This window comes from Poecilia latipinna, unplaced genomic scaffold (assembly GCF_001443285.1).
Source record: "Poecilia latipinna isolate Pla-1442-1.1 unplaced genomic scaffold, P_latipinna-1.0 Scaffold3180, whole genome shotgun sequence".
NCBI classification, from domain to species: domain Eukaryota; kingdom Metazoa; phylum Chordata; class Actinopteri; order Cyprinodontiformes; family Poeciliidae; genus Poecilia; species Poecilia latipinna.
The window spans coordinates 19332-44899 of NW_015115796.1; the positions used below are offsets into that span (position 1 = coordinate 19332).

Here is a 25568-nt window from a genome sequence, read left to right on the forward strand (position 1 = left end):
AATATATATCCAAATCCACATACGAATGTTTTATGAGGTGAACATTAAAGATTTGGAATGGGTAAGCCAAAACCTAGAAGTAAACTTGACAATCTGAGAGACTCTGAAAATGTTAGCAGGATCAGAAAGTAGAGTGGGCGAATTTTGGCAAGTCAAAATGTTGGATGCTGACAGACACATGCAAAAGACTAAATGCTGAAGCTGAGTCAAAAAAAAAAAGCTTCAAATAATTACTATAAAAGGCTTGGTTACACTTATGCAACCAGAATATTGCATCTTTTATCGTCTTTCCAACCACTTCGAGGAAATCTGTAACTTTTTCAGTTTAATTGTGATGGCTATGTATCACATTATATGTGGGAAAACACCAGACATTACATTATACACTACAAAATGTTACAATTTTTTGCGTAGTCTTTTGAGATCCTCTTTTAGATTGGGAGAGGGATAAAATAAAAAGTATTTCCTCAAAATGTCCCCTTAAATCTAGCTCCAAAAGTGAATCAATCTCCGTTCTTCCCTACACGCTGTAAACAGTATCATAGCTCCAGTCAGAAAAGTTAAGGTCTGTAATTTCTTACTTTAATCATTTGAGCTGCATTAAAGTCTCAGTGGTATGATTGAGGCTTTGCTCCCTTTAAACGATTTAGCCTCATGCAAATAGAAGTGAACTGTCCTGGCTCATTAAAGCTTCTGGGTTCAGAATTGATATTCACCGAAAAAAGATTAAATATAAAAAAAAGAAATTCAGCAGGTATGTCACCATATGGGTTACCTTTTGTTACCCAGCCATCATTAAAACACACCTCGTCGCTGTGTTTTGCTAAGCTAGGCTAACATGCTGTAGCTGCTTCTCAGTTCATACTTCATTTGTAATAATATTATCTCTAATACATGTTTTATGTTACAAATCATCCTAGAATGATCCCTAGAAAAACAATATTGAACTCAGTTTGGAATGTAAGAATGATATTTAAGCTAGCTCAGTATTTGTTAGCAAATTGTTGAAATGTTGGCTTACAACGCTTTATTTTGCCCAGATTACCTCGAACTAGCTTTAATCATGTTTGACGTATTTAACGTAGGAAAAACATGCAGTAAATGGAGTAAACCAGAGAGAAGTGGGCTTCAAATGAATCACGACCGGTAGGAGCTAGCATCAAATTTGTGCCCATTTAGAAGAGGACGTGTCACACCTCGAAGCTCATCTCTCTCGACTGTCCAAACAAGGGCTCTGTTGCCAGGTGTGTGTCTGAATATGCACGCCGCAGGTGTGTAGAGCTACAGGTGGTTTTGATGGCGACCTCATATGGAGGCGGGGGTTCCTGCCACGGTGGAGGGCGAGGTGCTGGGCTTAACCCGCCACAATCCATGGGCGGATAGTCGAAATCTTCGCCACGAGTAGCCATCCTCTGGCTCTCCATCGTCCTACAGCCAGAAAAAGTAGGACCTGGTTTGAGAACAATCATGTGAAAGCAAACATAAATAGTAAAGGTGCTTTTTTGATATACATCTCAAACTTGTTGACATTGCCATTAAGACAGGACTTGTACGAGTCTTCTCCTATAACTTTATATTTATATGTCCTCTAAGACTTAAGCATTAAAAACAACTGATTTTTCTATTTGGTGAAATGCCCCTATTATGGTCCAGTTTTAGTTTTCTGGCAAAAACCACTAGATTTATAAAATGAACATTTCTTGTGTCTCAAAGAGTGTGTGATGCTATCCACTCCAGCCATGTTTCCAGGGTCTTTGGATCACTGATCCATCAGTGTACTTTCGACAGAAGGAACGAGGTACTTTTCCACATATTCATCCTTTGGTTCCCATCGAAAATCTGAAGATTTACCCGACCAAATCAAACCAATCGAGTTGCAGTCTCAGTTTTAGCTCCAACTAATGTGACATAACCACTCCCTGACTTATGAAGATCAACGTGCATCTGCTCTGCTTAAACAGCATGTTCACTTATGTTTCCCATTTTAGAGAGTGACTAAGAGAAATGCGCCTCTGCATCTGGTCCTATTCATAGCCCAGGGAAACAGGAAGTCATAGATCACCGATACATGTTCGTAGACCCTTGGACGAGTTTAAGTAGTATAGGTAAGAATGTTTTAATTAGTCATTCATTCTTTCAAAAGCATCAAATAATGTTTTGAGATACTAGAAACAACAATATTCAGAGACAATACAGCCACAGGCTCAACAGGAACACACACACACACACACGCAGATAGGATGCTTGAAATGATCCAACATTTCTCAGGATGATGTTTGTGTTTTGTGGAGTGAAAGAAGTGGTATTAGTGAGTGAACAGTCAGACAGCAAATTTCATTTCCTTGGCAAACTGAAATCTGAACCCTTATTAAAAGGGCAGCAACAAATATGCCAAGACGTTTAAACAATGATGCTTTTTTACTCTTTGGATTCAACCAAAAGGCATAGTAAGTAAGTTAGATAATAAAATAAAAGCCAAACAACAACAACAACCAGTATTTACAATGACAGCATTTTTTCCCCCCTTCTTCTTCTTTCACCCACCTGGGCAGAAACACGGACTGGGACTCTGGGAACCGAGTCAGCTGAGGAGAGAAGAGAGCATGGCTGGAGTAGTTGGAGTAGTCGTTGTAAGGGTAATGGGGACAGTCCGGGTCGAAATCCCGGTGGCTGTAGTTCGCTACGGTTTTGCTGTTCATGGCCCAGAAGAGTCCCAGGATGAGCATGACCACCCCCAGCACTACGCAGCACAGCGAGAAAGCCTGCAGGCGGCTCTGGTAGGAGGCCAGGAAGGCTGTGGAGCCCCCGGTCACAATGAGGAAGGCTCCGACAAAGATTGCTCCGTGGTGCAGGGAAGGCATCTCCCCGCAGGACTGCAACCTGTCTCTGAGCTCTCTGCTTGGCTGGGGCTGGCTGGATGGTGTCATTCACATGTAAACAGTAGCACAGAGCGTGATCCCTCTATGCACTCTGACAAAGACCAGAGATCCGAGCGATTTACAAGAAACCCCGACGAGACGAGTCCTTCCAAATCTCACTGTTTGGTCTCCATCACTTCCATTTCCATTAGTGCTGAAACAATGCCAGTCATTTTTAGTCCATGTGTTTATTCTCCCTCTTCTGTTCCAAATTTTTGGTCTGTTGCAAAACTTGGGGGGGTGAAAAAAAATGAAAGAAGAATGAAAATGTTGAACGCTTTGATGCGCATGAGGCTAATGTTGAGCAGCTGTGTGTTTATCATCAAGCCAGATGGACAAGAGGATGGCAGAGCCCATTAAGAAATCTTTACTGGCGCCCCACCCTCCCTCTAATGTGTCCGAAGGGTACCACTTTAGCCTGCGTGTATGTCTGCAAGAGGGGATGAGAGACAGGAAGAGGGACAGAGAGTGAAAGAGTGCGGGTCGAAGCTATTTTTCTGAGCACAAATGGACGTAATATAGAGGACAATTGGATGTATTCTTCAGCAATATGTGTCATGAAGCGCCATGACTTTGAACCCTGATTTAGTTTGAGAAATTTACAAAGTGCATCCAGTCTTAAATAAAGAGAAAATAAGTCCCACACTGCCTTGCGAAAGCATTTAACACTCCTTGAACAGTTTTACATTTGTCATGCTGCGACCACCGACTTCAGCTTTGTTTTGATGAGATTATATTTGATAAACCAACCAACATGAGGCAGTGCTGTGTTGAACCACCTTTCTATGGCAGGTCTTCTGGACGTGGCTTTGCACAGCTGTACACGTTATAGTCACATAAACTCCGAGTGAATAAAATTACAATTTAAAAGTTTAATCTTTTTCTCCATCGAATCCCAAATTGTATACAACCGTACAGTTAGCAATTCTCTAAAAATGAGGAAAAATGGTGGAAAAAGGATATAGTTGAAGCCAGGGGCACGGTATAGGGGGGAGAAGTGATGACAATTCTAGGGGCCCTGACCAGCAGAGTGCCCTCCACATTTTATTTATTTATATATTGTTCATAGAAATAAAAAAATAAAAAAATTGGGGCCCTGTCAATTACAAAATTAATCATATTGTATTTTTGAAGATTGTTTATAGCAATAAAAATGTAATGTTCCCACTCCCAGACCAAAAAACACACATCCATATTTGACCTGAACCCCCCGCCCTGCATGAAATGGTTCATTCCTGCTTGAAGCGCTTGAGAGTGATGCTGTTCAGCAACAGACAGTAGGAAACAAGAACGACTGTGGCAGTTACTATGCTGCTAAGAAAAGTTAGAAAGTCAGGTTTTCAAAAAAAAAATAGAGAGGGAGAGAAAAAGGTAAGAGCGTTAATTTATAACCCAGTTTTTCTCCAAGAGAGGTGGGTAGACTGTGTGAGATTATCAACCATTTAGCATTAGCTACAGACTACTGTTTGCTTCCATTTCACTAGCATTTAATGAATTAAGGAAAAACATTACCAACATATTCATATATTTAACTTGTCCCTTGTACCTTTTACCACTTAACAGATGAGTCAGTCAGCAGCAGCTCTAGCTCACGTCCCTCCTGATCCATTCTCTCCTAAGTAAAATTAAAGCTGAAGTATGTAACTTTTATAAATATATATTTTTTCCACATATTTGTTAAAACTGTCATTATGTTGTGACAGTATGATATGAGAGATAATCTGTGAAAAATCTATTTACTCTGCTTTCTCCCAGTGCTATCTAGAAACAACCAGTCAGTGGCAGGAGAGGTTTAGCGTTGTCAGTCACAATCTCATGTGGCTCATCCTTCCTTCCCCTTGCTCTGTGTTATGCTGCAGCTAGCATAGCCTGTTGTAAATGCTTAGTCTACCAATGATGGCAGATAAATGTTTTTCCTGTAACAATAAGTTGTTACAGTTGATTGACTGCGCTAAGACCCTCCTCCTGGTTCTGATTGGTTGTTTTGGTCAGAACGTTGCATTACTTTATCCAGCAATAGTAGTTCTGGAAGGAGGTGGAGAAGATAGATTGTTTTCACAGATTATCTGTCTCATAACAAACTGCTACGACATAGTGACAGCTTTAACAAATATGGAGAAAACATATTTTTTATTAAAGTTATGTACTGCAGGTTGAATAAAATGCAACTACATAGCATTCTTTGAGAAGTCTTGATTGTTTTATGTATATTTTGCATGTTGCCTATGACTTGCTCATGGGGAGAGACATTTCAGTAATCTAAAACTAACAGAAAAAATGTAAGCAACCTACTTGCATGCTTTATTCAGACTATATCCATACTGAATTTTACTCTTGCATGTAAAATTCATGAGCAGTAAATATTGTAAAAGTATTGGACCAAAGAAAGCAAGGCAGTTACAAGCCTTTGAAATTGTGACGCTTTTGATGGGTCAGATAGACTCAAGAAATTGTAACAGCAGCTGCGTGAGGGGGGGCCGAATTAAATTTTTTGTCAGGTGGCCCAAGATTCCTAGCAGCGCCCCTGGTTAGAAGCATTAAAGCATTGCTTCAGTTAGTGATGCAGACTGTCAAACCTTTTCGAAAACAGCCATGACTCTCTGTTGTACTTTGCCTGTAAATTCACCCGCTTCCATGTGGGCAGACTGCGTGGTGTGAGAGTCTGTCTGCTTTATGATTGGCCAATCAGCAGACACGCTCTGTCTGTGCCACGCCCTACTGCCGCACGGTTAACCAATAGGATACAAACTGGGAGAACAAGCCCCGCCTTTTTCGGAATATCGACCAATTAGCCTTTAGTAGAGGCGGAGTTTGAAGTCCACCTACCTGATCAGGAGTCAGGAATCTGTTACCCCAGCTGAAATTTTTTTTTAAAAAAAGTTTAAGCTCTGATTTTGGCTGCAGCGTCCATCAGACCAGCTTCTGACCCGAGCTGACGCGATGAGTCCGCTGTTGTATTTAGGAGCTCTGCTGGTTTTCTTCCTGCTCTGGATCAGAGTCAAAGGTCTGGATTACGTGATCGTCCACCAGCGCTGGATATTCGTGTGCTTGTTCTTACTGCCCCTCTCGGTTATATTCGATGTGTATTATTATGTGAGAGCGTGGCTCATTTTTAAAATGTGTTCGGCACCCAAACTGCACGACCAGCGCGTGCGGGACATCCAGCGACAGGTGAGTGGGGGCTACGTCATCATCTCATCATCACCAACATTCCTGGCCTTATATTCTCCTGATGGGGGGTTTGAACCAAGGGCGACCCAAGACTCAATGGGGACCTGAGTAGAATTTAAGTAGGGGGGCCACTTCTGGCTGAGCTTATCTGAATTATTCTGCGTTTGATTTGGCCAAGCTTGGATTTATTTTGCTTTCTAGTTGTAAGTTGGAAAACTGGTCAAAGTTGCTGTGTATTTTGGTGCTACCTCCGTCAGCAATACATGCCAAGACAAAAATTATAGCAATTTAAAAAATAATTTCTTGTTATTTTGTGCAGTCAAACACTAAATTAACACGCTCACATATAGGGATGGTAGCACACTATATGTGTTACTGATTTAATGAGATACCAAATTGTGAATAATAATATGAGGTATAATATATACTGTTAATAATTAATTTATACATTTATGCAGCTTTCACTATATTTTATGTGCTTTGCAGCCATATTGGATTCTAAGCTTGAGTCTGATTGGTGATTTCCTTCTTTCCCGATGAGAATCCGTATTTTAGAGGGAACCGTTGTTTTATTTCCAACTATAATATTTGACTTGCCAGTGCAACTAAAACCCAGTTAAAGAAGATTCATTGGGAGTTTAAAAATGTTGTGTTTGGTTTACAAGCAAACAATTGGTAAAATATTAACCTTTAAATTGCTGATCAAGTGTTACATTGTGAATTAAATATTATTATTGAATTAGCGCTGATATGGTTAAGCCAACATTTTATGAAGGGTTTTCTTTGTGTCCTAAATACACCAGTGCAAATTAAATTGCTCTAAAGCCTCCATACCAGCAGGGGGCACGAAGCAGCCACAATTCCTGCACATTCCTCAGCCTTCCTTGACTTGGAACATTTATGTCCTTTAAATTTAAAGCCTAAGTTACAGTATATAAGTAGAATTCCCAATATAGCACACAGTACTACAAAAGTAACCTGCTGTGTCACACACAGGTACGTGAGTGGAGGAAGAACGGCGGTGGGACCTACATGTGTACAGGTCGACCCGGCTGGCTCACCGTGTCCCTCAGAGTGGGAAAATACAAGAAGACCCACAAGAACATTATGATCAACATGATGGACATCCTGGAGGTGGACACAAAGAGGCAGGTAGGAGAAACCAGGAGACAAGACACTGGACATCGCAGGAGATTATTATTTTTCCCTCCATACACTCAGATTAGTTTAACTCCTGAACCTCTCTGTAATCAACATTTTGACTCATTAAAACCCTCAGTTATGACTAACTACACACGAGACCCTCCTACTTCTTCTGGTTGTAGTTCTTAGCTGTGTGACATTCTGTTTTTCTTTTTCTAAATGAAATCTTAGAAAGTCATCAGACTAAAGAATATGTCTTAAAAAATGAAGGATGTTTTTTTTTTGACAAACAATAACTTCACAAAGTTAGTATTTTCTAAAAAGCAATAAGATAAGTTAAAGGGTTATTTATTTATTTTTTTACTCATGAGTGTCTCATGTACAGGTGGTGCGAGTGGAGCCTCTGGCCAACATGGGTCAAGTGACGGCTCTCCTGAACTCCATCGGCTGGACGCTGCCGGTGCTGCCGGAGCTGGACGATCTCACAGTGGGTGAGGCGAGCGTGCGTCAGATTATTTTTAGGTTAATCCGTCTCAGTGTTGCTTCATTTCTCTCTTTCCGCTTTCCTAAAAATAGAAAGCCCATCCGTCATCGCGCTGTGATTTCCACAGCTTGTGCGCGAGATGGAGATCTGCAAACCCTCCATCAATCAGTGCATCCTGTTCAGAGCCACGGCTGCTCCTCTAATTGCGTTAGAAGAGGGGATGGGGAGGGAGGGGGGGTTCTGGCTTTGCAGCTCGGAAGACGACACCGGGAGGAAATGGCCGCAGCAGCAGCAGCATGGAAGCACCCCTGGATAGAGTTTCATAATGGATTTCCTGATGCCATAATCTACGCATCAGCGATCTAATGTTTTCCCATCAGGCCGTGCTACATTCATTTATCCCGCTGTCCACAGACCGACGCGCTCGCAGCAGGCGAATGCTGTTATCTGCTCGTCTGTTTGGCCCCCCTGTTGCTCTCACCCGGGCAGAAATTCAATTACCGTAGAGCATTTCGTTTTTTTTTTTCTTTCTTTCTCTCTTTCTTTCTCAGGTGGGCTGGTGATGGGCACAGGCATCGAGTCTTCCTCCCATGTTTATGGGCTTTTTCAACACATATGTGTCGCGTACGAGCTGGTCCTTGCTGACGGCAGCTTGGTGCGCTGCACAGAGGTGAGTACTGCACCGGTTTGAGTCCAAGGGCCCTAAATCCTACAGCAGACCAGAGGGAAGACATTTGGCTTGGATAATGTTTTTGTTATCACATATTTATGAGGTTTGGTCACAAAAACAATATCTGAGGTCAAAATAATAGCTTTTTAATTCTTGTTTGTCTCATATAATCATCAGACGCTTTTTTTTTTTTTTCTCTTTAGAAAGCTGACAGAGCATCCCCATGGCAGTCTGAGAGCAATAATAATAGTAATAATAATAAAAACCAGGGCTGCAATTAACAATTACTTTCACTATTGATTAATTGATTGATTAATCTGATTTAGAAAATTGATACAATCTGCCGATTTTTTTTTTTCAATTCAAGTCTTTCTTGTACAATATTAGAATTACATTAAAAGATGCAGATAAATAAACATTTTGTCAGGGTGTGACCAATCTATTCTGATGAGGTTTTATATGATGGACCTTCACATCACACCAGATAAAGCACAAGTTTGATGTAGAATAATATTTTTTTTCTCTAATAAAAATCTGAAAAGTGCGGCATGTGTTTGCATTCAATGGAAGCCCATTTTTCTTGGAAACATGTCTCAGGCTGAGTCAGACTGGATGGAAACATCAAATCTTGCCACAGATTCTTGATTAGATTTAAGTCTGTTCTTTGACTAGGCCATTGAAACACATGAATATGTTAAGTTGAGTTTGGTGCCATGTGGAAAGAGTCCCTTACTAACATTTAGTCATGGATAAAGTTTGTTTTTATTATTAGATGACTTCTAAAGGGAATTGACGACACTAGATTTCATTTAAGGGTATCGGAGTGAATACAGATCCATGCTACGCTGTTGATTTGTTTAAATCAACATCGTGGTTGTGATGTGACGACATGTGAAGTGGTGAAAGGAGTGTGCATTCTTTCCCAAGGCAACATGTTTTTTTTCTTTATGCTTTTGCCCAAACAGGAGGAGAACTCCGACCTGTTCCACGCCGTGCCCTGGTCCTGCGGCACACTGGGATTCCTGGTCGCAGCGGAGATTAAAATAGTCCCGGCGAGGTCCTGGGTGAAGCTGCGCTATGAGCCCGTCAGAGGCCTGGAGAACATCTGCCGACGCTTCGCCGAGGCGTCCGCCGACAAGCGGAACACGTTCGTCGAGGGCATCCAGTACAGCCTGGACTCGGCCGTCGTCATGACGGGAACCATGACCGACCACGCGGAGCCGGACAAGGTGAGGCGCCGGCGCCGGCCGGTCCGCCGTCACCTCTTTGACCGCGTCTGATGTCGGATCTTCCTCTTGGACAACAGATCAACAGGATCGGCCTGCACTTCAAGCCCTGGTTCTTCAAGCACGTGGAGAGCTACCTGAGAGGAGGCCACAGCGGCATGGAGTTCATCCCTCTGAGGCAGTACTATCACCGACACACGCGCAGCATCTTCTGGGAGCTTCAGGTACACTACAAATTCTATATTATTGCATTTTAGGCCAAACAAAAGTGTATTTGAATTGAGTTATTTATGTGCATCTTTATATGCATTTCTAAGTTTGCATAAAACAGGCTTAAGGTGTTAAGTGAAAAATCTGTATTGTCTGGCACTTCTTATTCCGGTTATCTGAGTAACAGATAGAAAAATCAATTACTGAAATAATTGTTAGTTGTCGCTCTTCTGAAGACCTTACAGCCGAAATTTCCACACAGAATCGTCTAACTTTTCTGCCAGAATCTTGTTCTTAATCTTTGTTCAACGTTTTCATCACTTCCCAGTGATTTTCAACAGGATCTGAAAATTCTGGTGAGTCAGCCACCAGTGAGAACGTCGTTCCCTGCTGACTGATCCTCTGGTTTAAATCCAATAAATCCTCCCATTATCAGCTTGTAATCGAAGAAAATAACATTGGTTGTGAAGCTGCTCATTTACTGTTTTCATGCGGTTGGTTAAAGCTGTTTTGTTGGAAAATAAAATAAAAAGTGGACCACATGACGCTTTTCCCACAGGAACAGAGTTCAAACGGCTTCTCTGTTTTCTTAAAGGGAAATTTCATGATTTTTGAGTCGAGGTGAAAAATTGAGAAATTTCTTGTCTTTGTGCCACTGAGTTTACGATTTACTATTAATAATTCACCACCTAAACATCCTGAGCTGAGCTCATAGTTTTGTTTGAAATGAAGTTTTATATAGATTATTACGATGTCGTTCACCAATTAGCGTATTGATTATGTAATTTCTCAGTACTTGCAACCTGACCTTTCCTGCAAATGTAGCAAATTTCCAAAGCAACCCCATTTCAAATATTAAAAATGTTTTCATCATCAGAAAGTAAAAGGAATCTAAACATTTGAAGGAGCCCATTACCACTCCATTAGTGGACTTTTAAATCACTGTATGGTTGTATTCCTCTTTAATAAATTAACGTCTGCCTTTTAGAAATCCTGTCTGCTGAAGAAAAAAAAAAGAACTCGCATATAGAAATATAGTGCTGTTTTTCCAGGTGTACTTACCTGAGGAAACAGAAGCAGCAAAATGCACCGAGAGGCATCTTACTGGAAAAAGTCTCGGCTGCTGCTGAAAAACTCACATGGAAACCAACGACCTCATCCTTTTAGTTTTCATACTTAGGACATGAGTCTTTATTGTTCCCTGTAAATAGTAGAGGAAGGCATGGCAGTAAAGTTTAACGTGAGGGGAGAGGCTTATATTACCAATAACAGTGAGACTTTGTGTCCATGTGTGTGTGTTTGTGTGCGTGTGTGTGTGTGTGTGTATATTCCTCTGAATTGTACCTGTGCCAGCAAACTCATATTTTTGCTTTTAATAACACTTGTACTTAAGATGATTATTTATTTTCTACTTTACATACCCGGCTGTCTGTACGTTTCACGTAGGAAGGTTATTGTTGGCGCACCGCCTCCAACCTACTTTTCCCATGTAAATGTCAGTTTTGGTGTAGATAACCGGATAATGCAAATGTGACGTCATTTTATAGGTTCATTTAAAAAAGCGGTGGCTTTAAGCGCTGTGACGTATTTGAGGGTAAAGCTGTTTTGAGATGATAGGAATACAATTTAATTGATTAGTCGGATAAAATTTTGGCACATTTTGCAGAATTTTCATTTAGGCTTTTTCATACAATTTAAGTGCATTAAATGCATTAAAATACACCAATAAACAATAAAAAAAAGAAAGCAAACATTTTATTGGCTAAAATACAACAACATTTCAACATGCTAAAAGCTGCCATTCCTGCTTGACTTAGCATCAATGTATCAATGTAGAGTAGTACTAATCTGTTGATTTTTTTTTTTTCTTTAGCAAAAGTTTCTAGATTTTTCCCTTCCCAACTTGAACTGGGTGAAGCTAAAACCTTTGACACTTGAGGAGTTCTGGGTATAATGCATTTACAGACAGAGGATCTTTTTTTATTTAATCTTAAATGTAAAATATATATATATTTTTAGTACAGTTTTCATTATTTACTGCTGTGGGCATGTTGTTCTTTCACTAAATGGCCTTGTTTTTTTGTCTGTATGTCGCAACCAAAAATGAATCGATTACTGAATTAATTCACAATTATCTCAATAATCGATTAATCCGATTAATTGTTCCAGCCCAACTCGTATACTAACTACTTGTTTACTTTTAACATAACCAAATATCCAGAATCTATCCCTTTACGCTTTCAAATCTCTTTGTGTCTAATAATAAACAGTTATTATTAGTGGTTAATTTTATCAGCCTATTCTGTAGTGTCATCAGACAGTCCAGCTTATAGAAATCAGACATTTAGGTCGTCACAAAGACATAATGAGACTCCTGTTAATCATAAACTGATGAACAGGTCCACCCAGTCACACAGAGTCCCTGTTTCCAGGAGCTTAGACTATTTTAACAACTCGCCTGCTCATTTCCCCCTAGCTTCCTAATGCTCTAATGCTCCACCAGTCACACACACACACACACACCGTGCACACACGCCATTAGCCATTAGTGAGAATAGCCTGACAGTGGTGTTTTCAGTAACAGTAAATGGCCTGATGAATTATGCATAGTTCTGGTTTGACAGATGCCTAAGGTAGAGTCCTCTGAGCATTAGTCTGCTACCTTTTTATGTTTATTTATTTATTTTTTTAAGGAGCTTGTCTCTGTTTACATTTCACTTGAAATGCAGACAGAAATAGGGCAGTCTGTGATGGAAATTAACCAGGTGTTGAATTTGACGGCCTCAAACAGAAGTTGTTGATTTTGCGCTGCCCTCTGGTGGAAATTTAGGAAAACTGAAGAAGATTGCGTAGGACAGAAGAACCCATGGACTCCCCACTTCCACTTTCAGAGTATTTTCTTGTGAGAAACATATGAACATGAGTGTGTAAAGAAAAAAAAAAAACAGATTTTCACAGTTTCTTTTCATGTAAAAACCAACCTTCCTAGCTCTGATTTGACTCGAAAGTTAATATGAACTTGTGTTTTTTGTTTTTTAATTTTTAAAATCAATTTCCAAACCAGCTCTGTAGCGAGTTTGGAGTCGTTGTAACATCGAAAAGTTGTCCAGCTGAACCACACTGAAATTTATGGGCCGCACGTAAAAGCCAGATCCCTGCCGGAAACCCAACCCATCGAAATGAACTACTGCCATTTCTGCCAAGAAGGGTGATCGAATATCCGACCAGAATTATCCCAGAAGCTTGTAGACGTATTGAGGTTGAGGTGCAGCTTGCTGAAGGACAACATTTTCATGAGGTTGTGCGTGTAGTTTCAAGGTGGTATGTGTATTTATGACTCTGTGTGGATTGGAAGGTAATGCACGATAACGGCCGAAGTCAATTGTCTTGAATTTATTTCACCCACTGAAAAAAAACAACACATTATTAGAAGCTAATGATTGTTACCCTCCAGCTTCTGATCGTAGCACCTAAAAGCCAAAATATATCTTTCACAGCTAAACTTTTAGATAAAAAAAATATCCAATAATAACAATAGGCTGTATTTTTACCACTTTGTGAGGAAAGCTATTGTTGTCTGCGCCTCTTTTGCAGGATATCATCCCATTTGGCAACAACCCCGTGTTCCGCTGGCTCTTTGGATGGATGGTTCCCCCTAAGATCTCTCTGCTGAAACTCACCCAGGGAGAAACCATTAGACGGCTGTACGAGCAGCACCACGTGGTCCAGGACATGCTGGTACCCATGAAGCATCTGCAGGCGGCCATCACTCGCTTTCACCAGGAAATCAATGTGAGACTCAAAATATTGATCGGCGTGTCACGTTGCACTCTGTTCATGATGAACTGCGTCTCGCTTGAATCGTGAGAGCAACTTGTGCTTTTTTTTTTTTTTTTCTCCCCAGGTTTACCCGCTGTGGCTGTGCCCGTTCCTGCTGCCGCCCGGCAGAGGGATGGTCCACCCCAAGGCCCAGCAGGAGGAGGAGCTGTACGTGGACATCGGAGCGTACGGCGAGCCAAAGGTCAAACATTTCGAAGCCAAGACGTCGACGCGTCAGCTGGAGAAGTTTGTCAGAGACGTGCATGGGTAAGCCCCCTGCCTGAAAGCCAAAACTTGAAACCCATGTGACCAGGGCCGAAACGATTAATCGTGATTATTGACATAATCGTCAACTAATTTAGTAATCATTTAATTGTTAACTGGATTAAATGTTAATGCTGTTTGCTGAAAGGACAACATACTTAAGCATAAAAAAAAAAATTACATTTGCATTGAAGATAAAAAGAAAAACAAAATCTTTCTTATTCAGAACTCCTCAAGTGGTGGTTTGAGCTTAGGGGTCTCCTGTTACGCACCATTTGCTATCCATTTATTAAATGGTTAATGCAAAAATGTGTCAATTTCTAATATTGTCTAAAAAATCCTGAAGTAGTTACATGAAAAATCTGCAGTGTGCCAATTTTCCTCATGCGATTAATCGTCTGAATAACCTAAAATAATTGATTGTTCCATACAACACCTGACATTCTGTTGTTGCATGTTAAATGCTCCTCTGCAGGTTCCAGATGCTGTATGCGGATGTGTACATGGATCGAGAGGAGTTTTGGGAGATGTTCGATGGACATCTGTACCACAAACTAAGAGCCGAGCTGGGCTGTAAGGAAGCGTTCCCTGAAGTTTATGATAAAATCTGTAAATCTGCCCGCCACTGAGCCCGAGTTCTGGGCTCTCCGGTCTGAATTCCTACGCCAGCGTTACACCACGGTGCTGTGCACCACTGAAACCAGCTACTCTTCTTGGAGCGGTTCAACCAAAACAAACTTCCTACACATTAGAATACACCTCTAATTGTTGAACTACTATTTTTTACACTTTAGTTCTTATTTTGGTACAGTGACAAACTTCTTGTACAACATGAAAAAAAGGCGTGACTATTTTTGATTAGTTTTGTCTGGACAGATCCTATTTGGATAAATAATGAAATAAATTTCATTACATGGTTTCTATAATGATAATAAAGATTATTATTATTAAATCTTATTTTTATCTTAAAATTTAATGTTTGGCAGTATTTCCTTATGTGTTTTAAACTTCTAACAGCTCCTGGTAATTTATTGTGGAAATTGTTTTTTTTGTAACCAAAAAACATAAATCTTGCTATTTTAATGTCAGAATCAAACAAATAAAATATATTTTATAATAAAGTTAATTCTCCTCCTTTGGTGACATCATAATCATATTTCCTCTTTTTCTTTTTTTGTAAATTTGAATTAGTCTGTTTTATAAAAAATAATGGCAGACTAAGAACAAGTCCATTTGAGAAGCTAAAAAGACTGGTGGTCGATTCATTTCGACTACTGGAAAAAAAAAAGAGACAGTAACCGGATGACACGACAGGGGGCGGTAATGCAACTTGACTGGATTGAAAACTACTATAAACCCCAGAGAAGAAGAGGTTCCGCCCTCTGAACCGGTGTGACTGCAGTGAGCTCAAGGAGCAAACGAGGCTGTCAGCAAGTAAAGTGAGTGCCGTTTCTGACCGGAGAAATTTCTCCTGACGCCTTTTACAACACAGGTAAACTGAGCTTCACTTTTAATGTTACAACTTAACTATTATTCACGCGTTCTCAGTTGAATTCAGAACGACTTCGCTTGTAATAAATCGTGGGTTATTCAACTACCTGTTAGCTGCTGGTTAGTGGAATTTATTTCTCTTCTTCACTAATTTGCCCCGACGATTAAGAGGTAGACTGAAGACATTTTATTTCTTTACTATCAAAGTATTTACTGCTTTCTATATTAATTTTTGCATTATGTTTAAATGCTATTTCCAGTTTCACTATTTGTTTTGAACACGCATATTTTGAGGTGCAAAAAAGAGAAAATGGTCTTCTTGGCTATAGCTTGTAGAATCTCACACACGTTAGGTGAGGTCAAGCCCTGCTAGCCTGTTACCTTGACAACAGGGCGGAAGTTTCAAATGCATTAATGTCAAAATTGACAGAAATACATCTCAAAAACATAAGAAAGCTAGACAGACGACACCCTCGATAAATTTCTTTTGACGTATTGAATCTATAGTCTTTTTCTCTCTCTTGGAAGCTATCGTCCAATCTTTAGAGGGACTTTTATTCAAAAGGTCTTTCTAATGCAGTATCAAGTACCCTCATGACAAAGGGGGTAAGCTTGGAGTTGAGGCAGGAGGCACAGTGTATATCTGCACAGTGTTTTTTTTTTTTTTTTTTTCCTGAAAACAGACCAGAGAGGTGAGAAGTTGTGGAGAACATCATGGCGACTGACCAGGAGCCGACCTACACCATGAAGCTGCTGCAGCTGCTGCTTCTCTCTACCTACTGGGGGATGCAAATTTGGGTCACTTTTATTTCAAGTGGGTACCACACACACACACACACACACACACACACACAGGATATTCAAGCAGACTTATCATAACTTCTTGTGAGCAGTGCATATATGGATAGTTTCACTTATTCATTATATGTCGATTTGTGTAGATCTGACGTTAGCGCACAGTAAGGAAGTGTTCAGGCATGACATGCAGGATGTTAATGGTTTTATCAGTTTTCGATCGGACCAGAACCCCACGGCATTTACAGCGTATGGACAGTAAATCAGATTCAGCTAGTGTTTGTTTATAAAGTATCAAATCACAAAATAACTAAAACTAGAAGCTAACATTTAGCGGGCACACTTGTAGTGTAAAAACAGTTGTGATCAGCTGAGGTTATAATGTTCTTGATTACTTGTGAGGTGCTGTTTGTTTCTGCAAAAGGGAGCGTGTGAAAACTTTATCTTGTGACTTTCCACCTTGTGACGCTTTCTCTGTCACTGCTGTGTGATCCGTGAGAAGAAACGTCTCCAGCACCGGAGATGCTCTTGTAGAATTAAAACAAAAACGGTACTGCAGTGTTATTGCTGAGATTTCAGGTTGTTTTTAAAAGTAGGCATTTTCAAAAGCAGTCATGGAAGAAGCGCTTGGATGAAAATTCAGATTTTATGGCATTTCTTTGGAAGACTCGTGTTTTTGTTGTTTGTTTTTTTTTTAGGATATATATCAAAAACATTTGGCAAAAATGAATTCCTTCTCCCAGAAAATAATTAATTTTTGGTACAGCTGGTATAAACAGTCTGTTATGCCAACTGTACACCTTAATAACAACAAAAACTGACTGTGTGATAAAAGTAAGAGAATCTGATCCGGCTCCACAAGAACCAGAGGAAGAAAGAAGCTCTGTTCTTGTTATTTGAGCTCATGTAGGACATTTCTGATGACATCTGTAAGGATAATACCTTGGAATAAATAAATAAATGGGCTTTTTCATTATCTTGACATGCCACATTCTGAACATTTAAATAAAGCTGTCATCCTAAATGACTCGTTATAAAGAAAGTAGAAAACGACAAACAAAAGAACAAAAAAAACAAAAAAGATGTTAAAGTTTCCTTGTAAACCATCAACTTAAGTTGTTAATTATGAGAACAATGAAAGGAATCTCTTTTAGGCCACAAAAGAGCAGCTTCTTAAAAGTACTCTAGAAGTACTATCAGTCATGATAGTGAATAAATTAACTCTTGACAATCACCTTCAACGCCACAAATCAGAAACTGTTAATGTTGAGAATTATCTTATTAATGATGTTCTAGTTTAAGTATTAACTATTAAGAGAAAAACTGTGATTTCTCTAGGCTTTGTGATGGACAACAACCTGAACAGACACACTTACGGGTTTATTCAGAGTCGTCTTGTTCCGTTCTACCTCCACCTGGGTTCAGCTTGTGCCTTCTTTAACCTCTCCATCTACGCTGTGTACCATCCCAGAGACATACTGGATGACAGGGAATCGTTTCAGGTATGTTGGGGGTTTATATGCTGTACGAAAATAGTCATTCTACTCTCTTTGTCACGTTAAAACCACAAACTGCAATGGATTTCTTGTCTTCCTCGATGTGACTGCTTGTCTCGCCTGCCTTTTCCTCATAAACCCGATGTTTCGTCTCCAGATCTTCATCTTCTTTGTGTCGGTGACGGTCGCGGCCGTCAACGCTCAGTGGTTTGGCCAAATGACGTCAGAGATAATGGCCGACATGCACCTCATCGAGCAGGCGTGCGGCCTGGGTCAGGATATTGGACTTTCGTCTAACCGCGAGGCTTACGCCAAGCTGTGCGAGTCGGACGTGAAATACAAGCATCTCTGCAGGCGCCTGTGGGTGTACCGGCTGCTGTCCTCTCTGTGTAACCTCTGCTGCATTGGCTGCAACTTTTACAGCCTCTCTTACATGGCAGAGAACCTCTCACATCTGTAAAGCCGACACCCTTCAGCTGGACTCCAATCTCTTACTGCGACGCTACCGAAAAAATCAAATAAATCTTTGATATTTGGCAGCGGTGGACGTATTTAAATCCTTACTTTTTTCATTTAATCTGAGGCGAAACGTCAGGCGATCCCTGTTTTCCTTGAATTTTCACAAGTAATGAAAGGAACGGGCATTGGTTGGTGGCAGTCGTCCCTCTTGTCTCGCCTCAGGATTTTTAGAGAGATGAATCAGTGCCTGCAATGCCTCACCTTTCACCTAGATTGGCTGACAGCTGTGGTTGCCTTCAGATTTCTTTTTATTTACCTTTACAGATGTAATACGGTATCGTACTATTAACTGACGTCAATTGAATGCTTTTGCTATTTAAAAAAAAGTGAGGTCGTGTAGGAATAGTTGGGTTAATGTGGATTGCATCGTTTCTTTTTAAATACCCACATACCAGAACCTTCACTGAAGGAAGTGCTTCTGCACAGCTCACTCCTGCTCTCACTGTTTAGGGTGGAGTTTCTGCAGTTTTGTAGTTTTGCAGGTTTGTCTGGCTTTCTGTCCCACCTTTCACATTTCAGAGTGGAAGGGTGTGCTATCTTTAGCTCTCCTGGCTGGTATGTGGTATGAAAACGACGGGTATGAACACTTAGACAGCTGTACAGCAAGCTCCAGGGTAGACTCGCACTGTCACAGAAGTTACGTTTGTCATGGAGGCAGTTCACTCTGTGAGCTTTAAGGCAGTGGGTAGGTTCTGTCATCTGATTGGTTGGCTGGACCTTCTATGTCTGTTAGCTGCTGGGAATAGCATCAGTTCAGCTGAGCAGCATTCCTACCTGAAGAATTTAGTGATTGCACTGATGCAGAAGTCATTTGGAAGATTTTTTTTTTTTTTTTTTACGTTTAGAATCTCAGTTCAGGTTTATTTTGATGAATTATCTGTGGTAACACTATGTAGTATCAAGTTGACATTTTGTTTTCCCTGTGGCTGTAACCTCAGGGATTAGTAATAAAACTGACAGGTTGCTTACAGTAGCATGCATACCAATAAAGATGTGTTTTATGAAGAAAACACAAAGAGCCAATCACTACAGATGCGCTCATAAATAACGATTTGATAAACGGTACTTTATAATGTCCTCTTGCTAGGTGCTATTGTTCCTGGTTGGTGTGGTGCATTACAGTCATTTGCAATCTCACCTAAAGTTTTTAAATGCATAATATTTTTCTAAAGAGTCATCTTTTGTACATACAGGTGAAGGATTTTAGTTTGGCTTATTTAACAGATTATTGTACGTCGCTGTATTTATATTATCTGGTAAAGGGGGAAACAGACATCAACAGAAACTAAAATGTCATAGTGGGTATGATCTGTTATGTTTTCCAACATAACATGCCGTTTGTACCATTTTATTTTGCTTTATATTGTGAAAAGAAGATGTTACTCAACTGGTTTTTTTTTTCAGTTCCTTTTCAAGTATTTTCAAAATTAATATATGGGTAAATTCTCGTCTGTCGCTCTGGTTTGTGCTGCTCTTGGATGCACATGTACTGTATCTGACCTGAGGGAAAGAACCACAACCAGAAACTGTCCTGAGATATTTGGAGCTGAGTAGACTCTGAAGTTTGGCCTGGACTGGTGAAGGTGTTTTCTTTTTTTTAATGGCAAAAACAATGCAATGTTGTCTGGTAGCTGTTTTAAATCGTATTTTCTTGTGTAAACATGTAAATATATAAAGAAGAAATGTATGTGTCAATATTTATATCTATGTAGGTGAGATGAAGGTTGTAGGGTTAAGGTGATTTGTTTTGTCTTCCGTTCACATCTGTGGGATTTTTAAACACGTTGTCTAAACATGACTTTTTTTCATTAAATTTTATTTAAAGTTTGTTTCATAATCTGTCGTGTTTCATATTTTTCAGGGGTAAGAACAAGTGAAATCAGCTTAATTTATACTGCGTAACGGTAAGCACATTTTTCTGCTGGTTGTGGGTTCATATCTAAACAAATAATCAGTTTGTATCATTCCCTTAAGCTACAATGTGCAGCAATAGTAGAACCAAAGAAAAAAACAGAGCTCACATTTATTTGTTCATTATGAACCTATATGAAGTCAAAGAAGTGACCCACAGTGTAGTTGAAGGTTACTGAGGCCGACTCATAATGGAGGAAACCCAAACTTGAGTGTGATTGGTGAGTTAGCCGCTAGTCCAACTGTTTCATGACTCGGCACTTAAAACAACCGCTAAACAGGCTGAACTCATCTAATACAAATGTGTCCCAATTTGTGCTCAATGACAAACGGTAAAGACTATTTCAAAACAATTTATATCCATTAACAATGAGCTTTATATAAAAAAATTTATTGAAAGAGAAAAATAAAAAAAACAAAAATGCTAATGGTCATTTTTCAATGTAAAAAATACATTTTTCCCAGCTACAAATTATTTTTTTATCAGCATCAATAATTACTCATCTTACAGAGAGAAAAGGAGTAACAAAAGGAATAAATATAAAACAAATCCCCTTGTAATACTTTAAAATGCCAGAAACTTGAATTCCTGGATCAGACAATCTCCAAGTTTTACCAGTCAAATATAACAGCAGGTGAGATTTAGTTTGTACTGCTTTGTGAGAGCTACCTCTGTTAAAAGTGCGAGACGACCATGTAAAAAAAAAATTATAAAAAATTTTAAAAATACAACGCAAACTAAAACCCCACAAGGTTTTGCTTGCCAAATTCTTCAATCGACACAACGGGTTACAGGGTTTAAGAATAAAAAATAAATAACCCTAACGACAGAAAACTCTAATACTGAAGGAGGAAGATCCAAATAATCTCTTCGTATCGTCTCTCCACATCACTGCCATACAGTCTGTAACAGATTAACAACAGCATCTGCCAGGAAACTGCAAAACGTTAAAGGCTAAAGACGGGGACAGACAGCGTCAGTGCATTTCGTCGTTCTCAGAGGGTACCAAAGTGTAAACAGCAAAAAACAGAAAAGGCTTTAAAAAAAGATCCTTTTAAATAACCATGACTCTTATCCCAGTGATGCGTCAGTACGCTCATGCTTACAACAGCTGATGACGATACATAATCCTAAGATTGAACTCTGAAATGTTCAAACCCTGAAATAAAGTTTCCTCTTAAAAAAAAAGAAAAGAAAACCTAAAAACATGAATATAAATATTATTGTTCCCTTGTTCTCATCATTCCCATGTACAGTATCATTATAAGATATGTGAAAACATTATCTAAAAAAATCCTGCAACAAAATCCCTCTGGGGGGGATTCGGTAGCCATAGCAGCAGCGTGACAGTGCGGCTCCTTTTCCGTTAAAGACGCGCAGCAGAAACGGAGAACCACTCCCGGCGTTTTCAATCAATCTGCTGCTAGGGCTCCCCATAAATAAAAGTCGTACTAAAAATACAGTTTTCTCGCTAACCGGCGTTAAAAGAATCAAATCCAGTGTCCGTGTCACACGACGACCTTCCCCTTGATCTCGTTCTTGGTGCTGTCGCTCGGTTTGTTGGACTGCTCCTCGGTGAGGGTGATGTACGAGTACACCAAACTGCCCGCAATACTGCAAACGACACACACTCTAAATGAGTTAGCACGCAACAAGTCTCCAAAGGTTTCTAAGTGATGAAAGGCCTATCTTTATGTTCACCAAATCATGTACAGCTGCTATTTTATGACAATATTTATTAAGAGTAACAAGCGTACTCATCTTTTTGTCTCTGAAAACAACTTGAAAACACAACAACCGAGCACATTCAATGACAAAGAGCCTTTTCATACCTTATATTCAAACCTATGAAGTTAGTCCAAGAGAAAATGTAGTCTCCGCTAAACACCATCCCAATGTAGGTCACCAGGACATTCTGCAACAACAATAAAGCAATGCGTTTGGTGTCTGGTTGCATTCGTCTGCAGCTTTACTGAAACGGCGCGGCTCACCTTAATGCACCCCACGATGGTGGTGGTCAACGCAGAGTTGTACTGTGTGCATAGTACAGTGGAATACATGAGAATAAACCTAAAAACGGGGGTTGGGAAGGAGAAACGTTTACAAGTTGACGTTTAAGTGATTTAATGTCAAGCACGAGTGGCATCCAGATTTCATCACCGATTAAAAACCACATTCACTCAGCGAGATTCCAGATGCGGCTACACGAACATGAATGTGTTCAAAGATCTTACCCCATGACGCAAGAGAGGACGAACTGGGAGAGGAAAAACGCATCAGACCAGCCGTCAAACTCTGCTGCCTGCAGTCGGAAGCAAAGCGCCGGAATCAGCATGAAATAAAGAGCACAAATTCATAAACGGGGGGAAGGTGCCTCGCAATTAGGAATCGCTGAGTCACTGATTTTGGGTGTGGCAACGTCAGGGTTCAGCGGATGGAAACAGAACGGCGTTCAGTGGAAGCACTGAAAAGGTTTTTAAATTTCCTGGCACCGCTCCCCTCTTTAAGAGCCAGCGCTGATATCCCATCTGCTGAAGAAACGCCGTTGACTGTATCTCTACTGTAGTGATTCGGCCCAGACTTGCTGCTGGAACGGCTAGAACAACTCGGCTAGGTGAATAATGGCATCTTTGTGCTTCTCGGGCTGCTGAGGCCCAGCTGGGCGGACCGCAAGGCCCCTGCCAAGACTTACCAAAAAAAAATAAAAAAACAACACACACAAGGAACAGCTCATATTTATGGCATTCAGTTTAAGAAATTGAGCTGATGGACACAATGGAAGTGATACGCTTATCTAAAAGAGAATGTGGAATCACCAGGGATAAATCCAGAGTTTTATTTTAATTAAAAGGACCAAAACACAAGAAGGAGAGTCAAATCACTCACCTTTTGCATGTCTCCTGTCACTTCAGCCAACAGCAGAGTGGGCACGATCATAAATAATGCATTATAGTATAATAATCCATATTTCCCTAACTCCTGTGACAAAAAAACAAAAAAAACAGGAGAAAGGGGGAGTTATTTACTACATTTCCAGACAGAGCACTGATGTCATGCATTGCCAAGACGCTGAACCGCTTCTACGCATTCGTCCAGCTCCGTCTCCCATCTCTAACTCCCTGGTTTTATCAGTGCTGCTCCGCACAAGCAGATGGTATACTCTAGACATCGCGGGCTAAATCTGGATCCTGCTGTAATGTGAGAGTTGAGCAATCTGCTCTTGTGACATAAAAAGTTGAAATAAAACAAGCTAAAACTCGTTCCTGCTCTAACAAAGCATTATTGATTCAACTTTTTCCCCCATTGCATGCAAGAAAAGGGATATAAGTGCAGTCTGAAGGTAGTTTCTGAGGGTAAAAAAAAACACATTTCAATGTTGAAGAATTTACTTTAAGAGTAAAATAACTTGACTTAAGAAACAACTGCGACCCATGAATCAGTAAAGGAGGGGTTTGATTCTCCAGAGTTAACAGGAACTCAATCGCATCAGGAATCCATCCCAACAATGGCCACCATTCATCAAGATGGTCCCACCACATACCTTTGCATCTAATTTTTGCTTCACGTAGGCTCCATTGGCTGCGGTCAGGACGTCATTCATCAGGATGAAGACGTAGCCTTGCAGGTCAAAGGACAAGTCGGCACTTTAAACATAAAAGAGGAGAAAAAAAGCATATAAATCAAACAGTCTTTTTTTTTTTGCCATGTTGTATTTCAGCTTGGTGTCTTTTACTGTAGATGGGCGGCGGTGCTCCTAAAGGTCACAACAACTCTTTTGTGAGCATATATCAAGATAACGGCGCGCTTTGTAGTGAAGGTAATCCCGGTGCGGGTAAAAGCCAGGACACCTGGAAACAGTAGAAGCTCACCTTGCGGCTATGAACGCCCCAAGGATCATTGTAAACACTGTCAGCTGGACGGGCCTGGAGAACTTCTTCCTGCCATGGGGGTCAAACACAACGAAACTCAATCCGACCGCTTTGAGGAGCAAAATAACCGGCATTACGTTTTGTGTCACATTCAACATCTGAAGGAGAAATAAAGTGGGTTATCTTGTCATGGCTAGTCTTACTTCAGCAGAAATCCCTCAGCCAGCATCGTGAAAAGGATGGAGAATCTCCTGAGGACTGTAAACATCGGCAAACTGGTGGCAGAGGACACAAAGTGGAGGAGAATGAGCCACCGAGTCACGTTATTCTGTGAGATCAGTGCATAGATGAGTGCTTACTTGAGCCTTTTGGTACCGAAAAGACCAGTGATTTGATTTCCCACATACAGGAGAGGTAGAGGAAATGTCTGGAAAGGCAAGGATTTAACATTAAGTTTACAAATGCATGAAAACAAGACAAAGAAAAGAAATAAAGAACATCAAATTGTGCATCTTTTATGAACTTGAGTATTTGTGAATCTTACCTTGTGAGGTATGCTCTCATCCAAATCTGGGAAGGTGATCACCCTCGCAGCCTTGCCCACCCACAGCACAACCACTGTGGCCAACATCTGCACCAAAGACACGCCAGAGGAAATCAGTTCAGCTCTATCTGCCTGCTTTAGTCACCAATGACCCGCTTACAAAGAGCCATGAGAAACCCCAACTTACTTGTCCTATTCCCACACATATTGATGAGGGAAACCTGGAGGGACAGATTAAAAAGCACCTCAATGTTAGTCAACGTGTACAAAACAAGAAACGACTTAGAAATACAACAAGGCAAAGGAAGTAAAGTCTCTGTCTGCGGCAGTGAAGAACCTCGCTAGCGGACAGCGGAGCTAACGGGCTCGGCTGGCTTCCTCCGCTACCCCAGCCACCGCAACTTCCCAGCCGCTACACTACAGCTAGCTCGGCAGCCTCCCCCCGCCCCCATAGCCGCGCTGGCGCTGGGGAAACAGTTACCTGTAGTTAGTGAGGACGCTTTTGTTCACCACCACGATGAGGAACGAGCTGAGACCGTAAAACCCGGCGGCAAACAGCTTCACGAACAGCGTGGAAGGTTTATCCGCCATCACCGGCAACTTCTCATTCCTCTGTGAGCCTCTGCGCTTCCCCTGTTGCCATCATCACTTCAGGAGCTCGCCCTCTCCCTCGCAGATACGCGCAGCGCGTGCGCGTGCGCACCACGCCAAAACGTTAGCTGACGTTTTACAACTTCCGCTGTGAGTAGCGGGAGCTGTTTCCACACATTTACTGCTACCGTTACCCCGCAGTTCTGACCTGAAATGTGGACATTCAGCCGTGAACGTTCAAGTTTTTTTCAATAACATGGTGGATTATTGTTAGAGCAGAGGGAAATGTTTTCACCAGTGAACATATGCAGTGGTATAATTAACAATTTGTGTATTGATCAAGAAATTTGTGTTTGGGTGATTAGCAGGGGTGAAAGTAGTTTTAAATTCTTGGGAGTACTATGACAAAAAAAAATGAATAAATAAATAAAACTATAGAAATAAAT

General features: G+C 40.6%; 4 protein-coding genes across 5 annotated transcripts; 2 read left to right on the forward strand and 2 right to left on the reverse strand.

Moving 5' to 3' along the window:
- Positions 1 to 560: 560 nt before the first annotated feature.
- LOC106940324 (uncharacterized) lies at positions 561 to 3599 on the reverse strand. The gene is made up of 2 exons (XM_015023044.1): positions 2545 to 3599; positions 561 to 1428 (listed from the first exon to the last, which is right to left on the reverse strand). The coding sequence occupies exons 1-2, from the start codon at positions 2925 to 2927 to the stop codon at positions 1191 to 1193; spliced, it is 621 nt and encodes a 206-aa protein (XP_014878530.1). The 5' UTR covers positions 2928 to 3599; the 3' UTR covers positions 561 to 1190.
- Positions 3600 to 5858: 2259 nt separating this feature from the next.
- On the forward strand, positions 5859 to 14793 carry dhcr24 (24-dehydrocholesterol reductase). The gene is made up of 9 exons (XM_015023042.1): positions 5859 to 6089; positions 7086 to 7241; positions 7618 to 7723; positions 8268 to 8386; positions 9352 to 9615; positions 9693 to 9836; positions 13417 to 13614; positions 13727 to 13908; positions 14381 to 14793. Exons 1-9 carry the CDS (start codon positions 5859 to 5861, stop codon positions 14532 to 14534), a joined length of 1554 nt encoding a protein of 517 aa, XP_014878528.1. The 3' UTR covers positions 14535 to 14793.
- A 395-nt stretch (positions 14794 to 15188) lies between these two features.
- On the forward strand, positions 15189 to 20040 carry LOC106940325 (transmembrane protein 205). Of its 2 annotated transcripts, none has more exons than XM_015023046.1 (4): positions 15189 to 15344; positions 16080 to 16210; positions 17530 to 17693; positions 17845 to 20040. In XM_015023046.1, the coding sequence occupies exons 2-4, from the start codon at positions 16111 to 16113 to the stop codon at positions 18145 to 18147; spliced, it is 567 nt and encodes a 188-aa protein (XP_014878532.1). In that variant the 5' UTR covers positions 15189 to 15344; positions 16080 to 16110; the 3' UTR covers positions 18148 to 20040. The 2 variants fall into 2 exon arrangements, with proteins under 2 accessions (XP_014878532.1, XP_014878531.1); XM_015023045.1 differs by having other exon boundaries at positions 15193 to 15397.
- Positions 20041 to 20592: 552 nt separating this feature from the next.
- LOC106940323 (UDP-N-acetylglucosamine/UDP-glucose/GDP-mannose transporter) lies at positions 20593 to 25303 on the reverse strand. The gene is made up of 12 exons (XM_015023043.1): positions 25013 to 25303; positions 24719 to 24752; positions 24532 to 24618; positions 24347 to 24414; positions 24191 to 24262; positions 23988 to 24056; positions 23660 to 23762; positions 23005 to 23097; positions 22353 to 22420; positions 22110 to 22188; positions 21951 to 22033; positions 20593 to 21732 (listed from the first exon to the last, which is right to left on the reverse strand). Exons 1-12 carry the CDS (start codon positions 25120 to 25122, stop codon positions 21627 to 21629), a joined length of 972 nt encoding a protein of 323 aa, XP_014878529.1. The 5' UTR covers positions 25123 to 25303; the 3' UTR covers positions 20593 to 21626.
- Between the last annotated feature and the right edge of the window lie 265 nt (positions 25304 to 25568).

Coding starts and splice junctions, on each gene's coding strand:
- LOC106940324 (XM_015023044.1), bottom strand. CDS start 2,927: ATGACACCATCCAGCCAGCCCCAGCCAAGCAGAGAGCTCAGAGACAGG. Junction 1,429..2,544: donor CAGTCCGTGTTTCTGCCCAG/GTGGGTGAAAGA, acceptor TTCTGGCTGTAG/GACGATGGAGAGCCAGAGGA.
- dhcr24 (XM_015023042.1), top strand. CDS start 5,859: ATGAGTCCGCTGTTGTATTTAGGAGCTCTGCTGGTTTTCTTCCTGCTC. Junction 7,242..7,617: donor AGGTGGACACAAAGAGGCAG/GTAGGAGAAACC, acceptor TCTCATGTACAG/GTGGTGCGAGTGGAGCCTCT. Junction 8,387..9,351: donor GCTTGGTGCGCTGCACAGAG/GTGAGTACTGCA, acceptor TTGCCCAAACAG/GAGGAGAACTCCGACCTGTT.
- LOC106940325 (XM_015023046.1), top strand. CDS start 16,111: ATGGCGACTGACCAGGAGCCGACCTACACCATGAAGCTGCTGCAGCTG. Junction 16,211..17,529: donor TTGGGTCACTTTTATTTCAA/GTGGGTACCACA, acceptor TGATTTCTCTAG/GCTTTGTGATGGACAACAAC. Junction 17,694..17,844: donor ATGACAGGGAATCGTTTCAG/GTATGTTGGGGG, acceptor TTTCGTCTCCAG/ATCTTCATCTTCTTTGTGTC.
- LOC106940323 (XM_015023043.1), bottom strand. CDS start 25,122: ATGGCGGATAAACCTTCCACGCTGTTCGTGAAGCTGTTTGCCGCCGGG. Junction 24,753..25,012: donor AGCGTCCTCACTAACTACAG/GTAACTGTTTCC, acceptor CTGTCCCTCCAG/GTTTCCCTCATCAATATGTG. Junction 24,263..24,346: donor TTCGGTACCAAAAGGCTCAA/GTAAGCACTCAT, acceptor CTCTGCCACCAG/TTTGCCGATGTTTACAGTCC.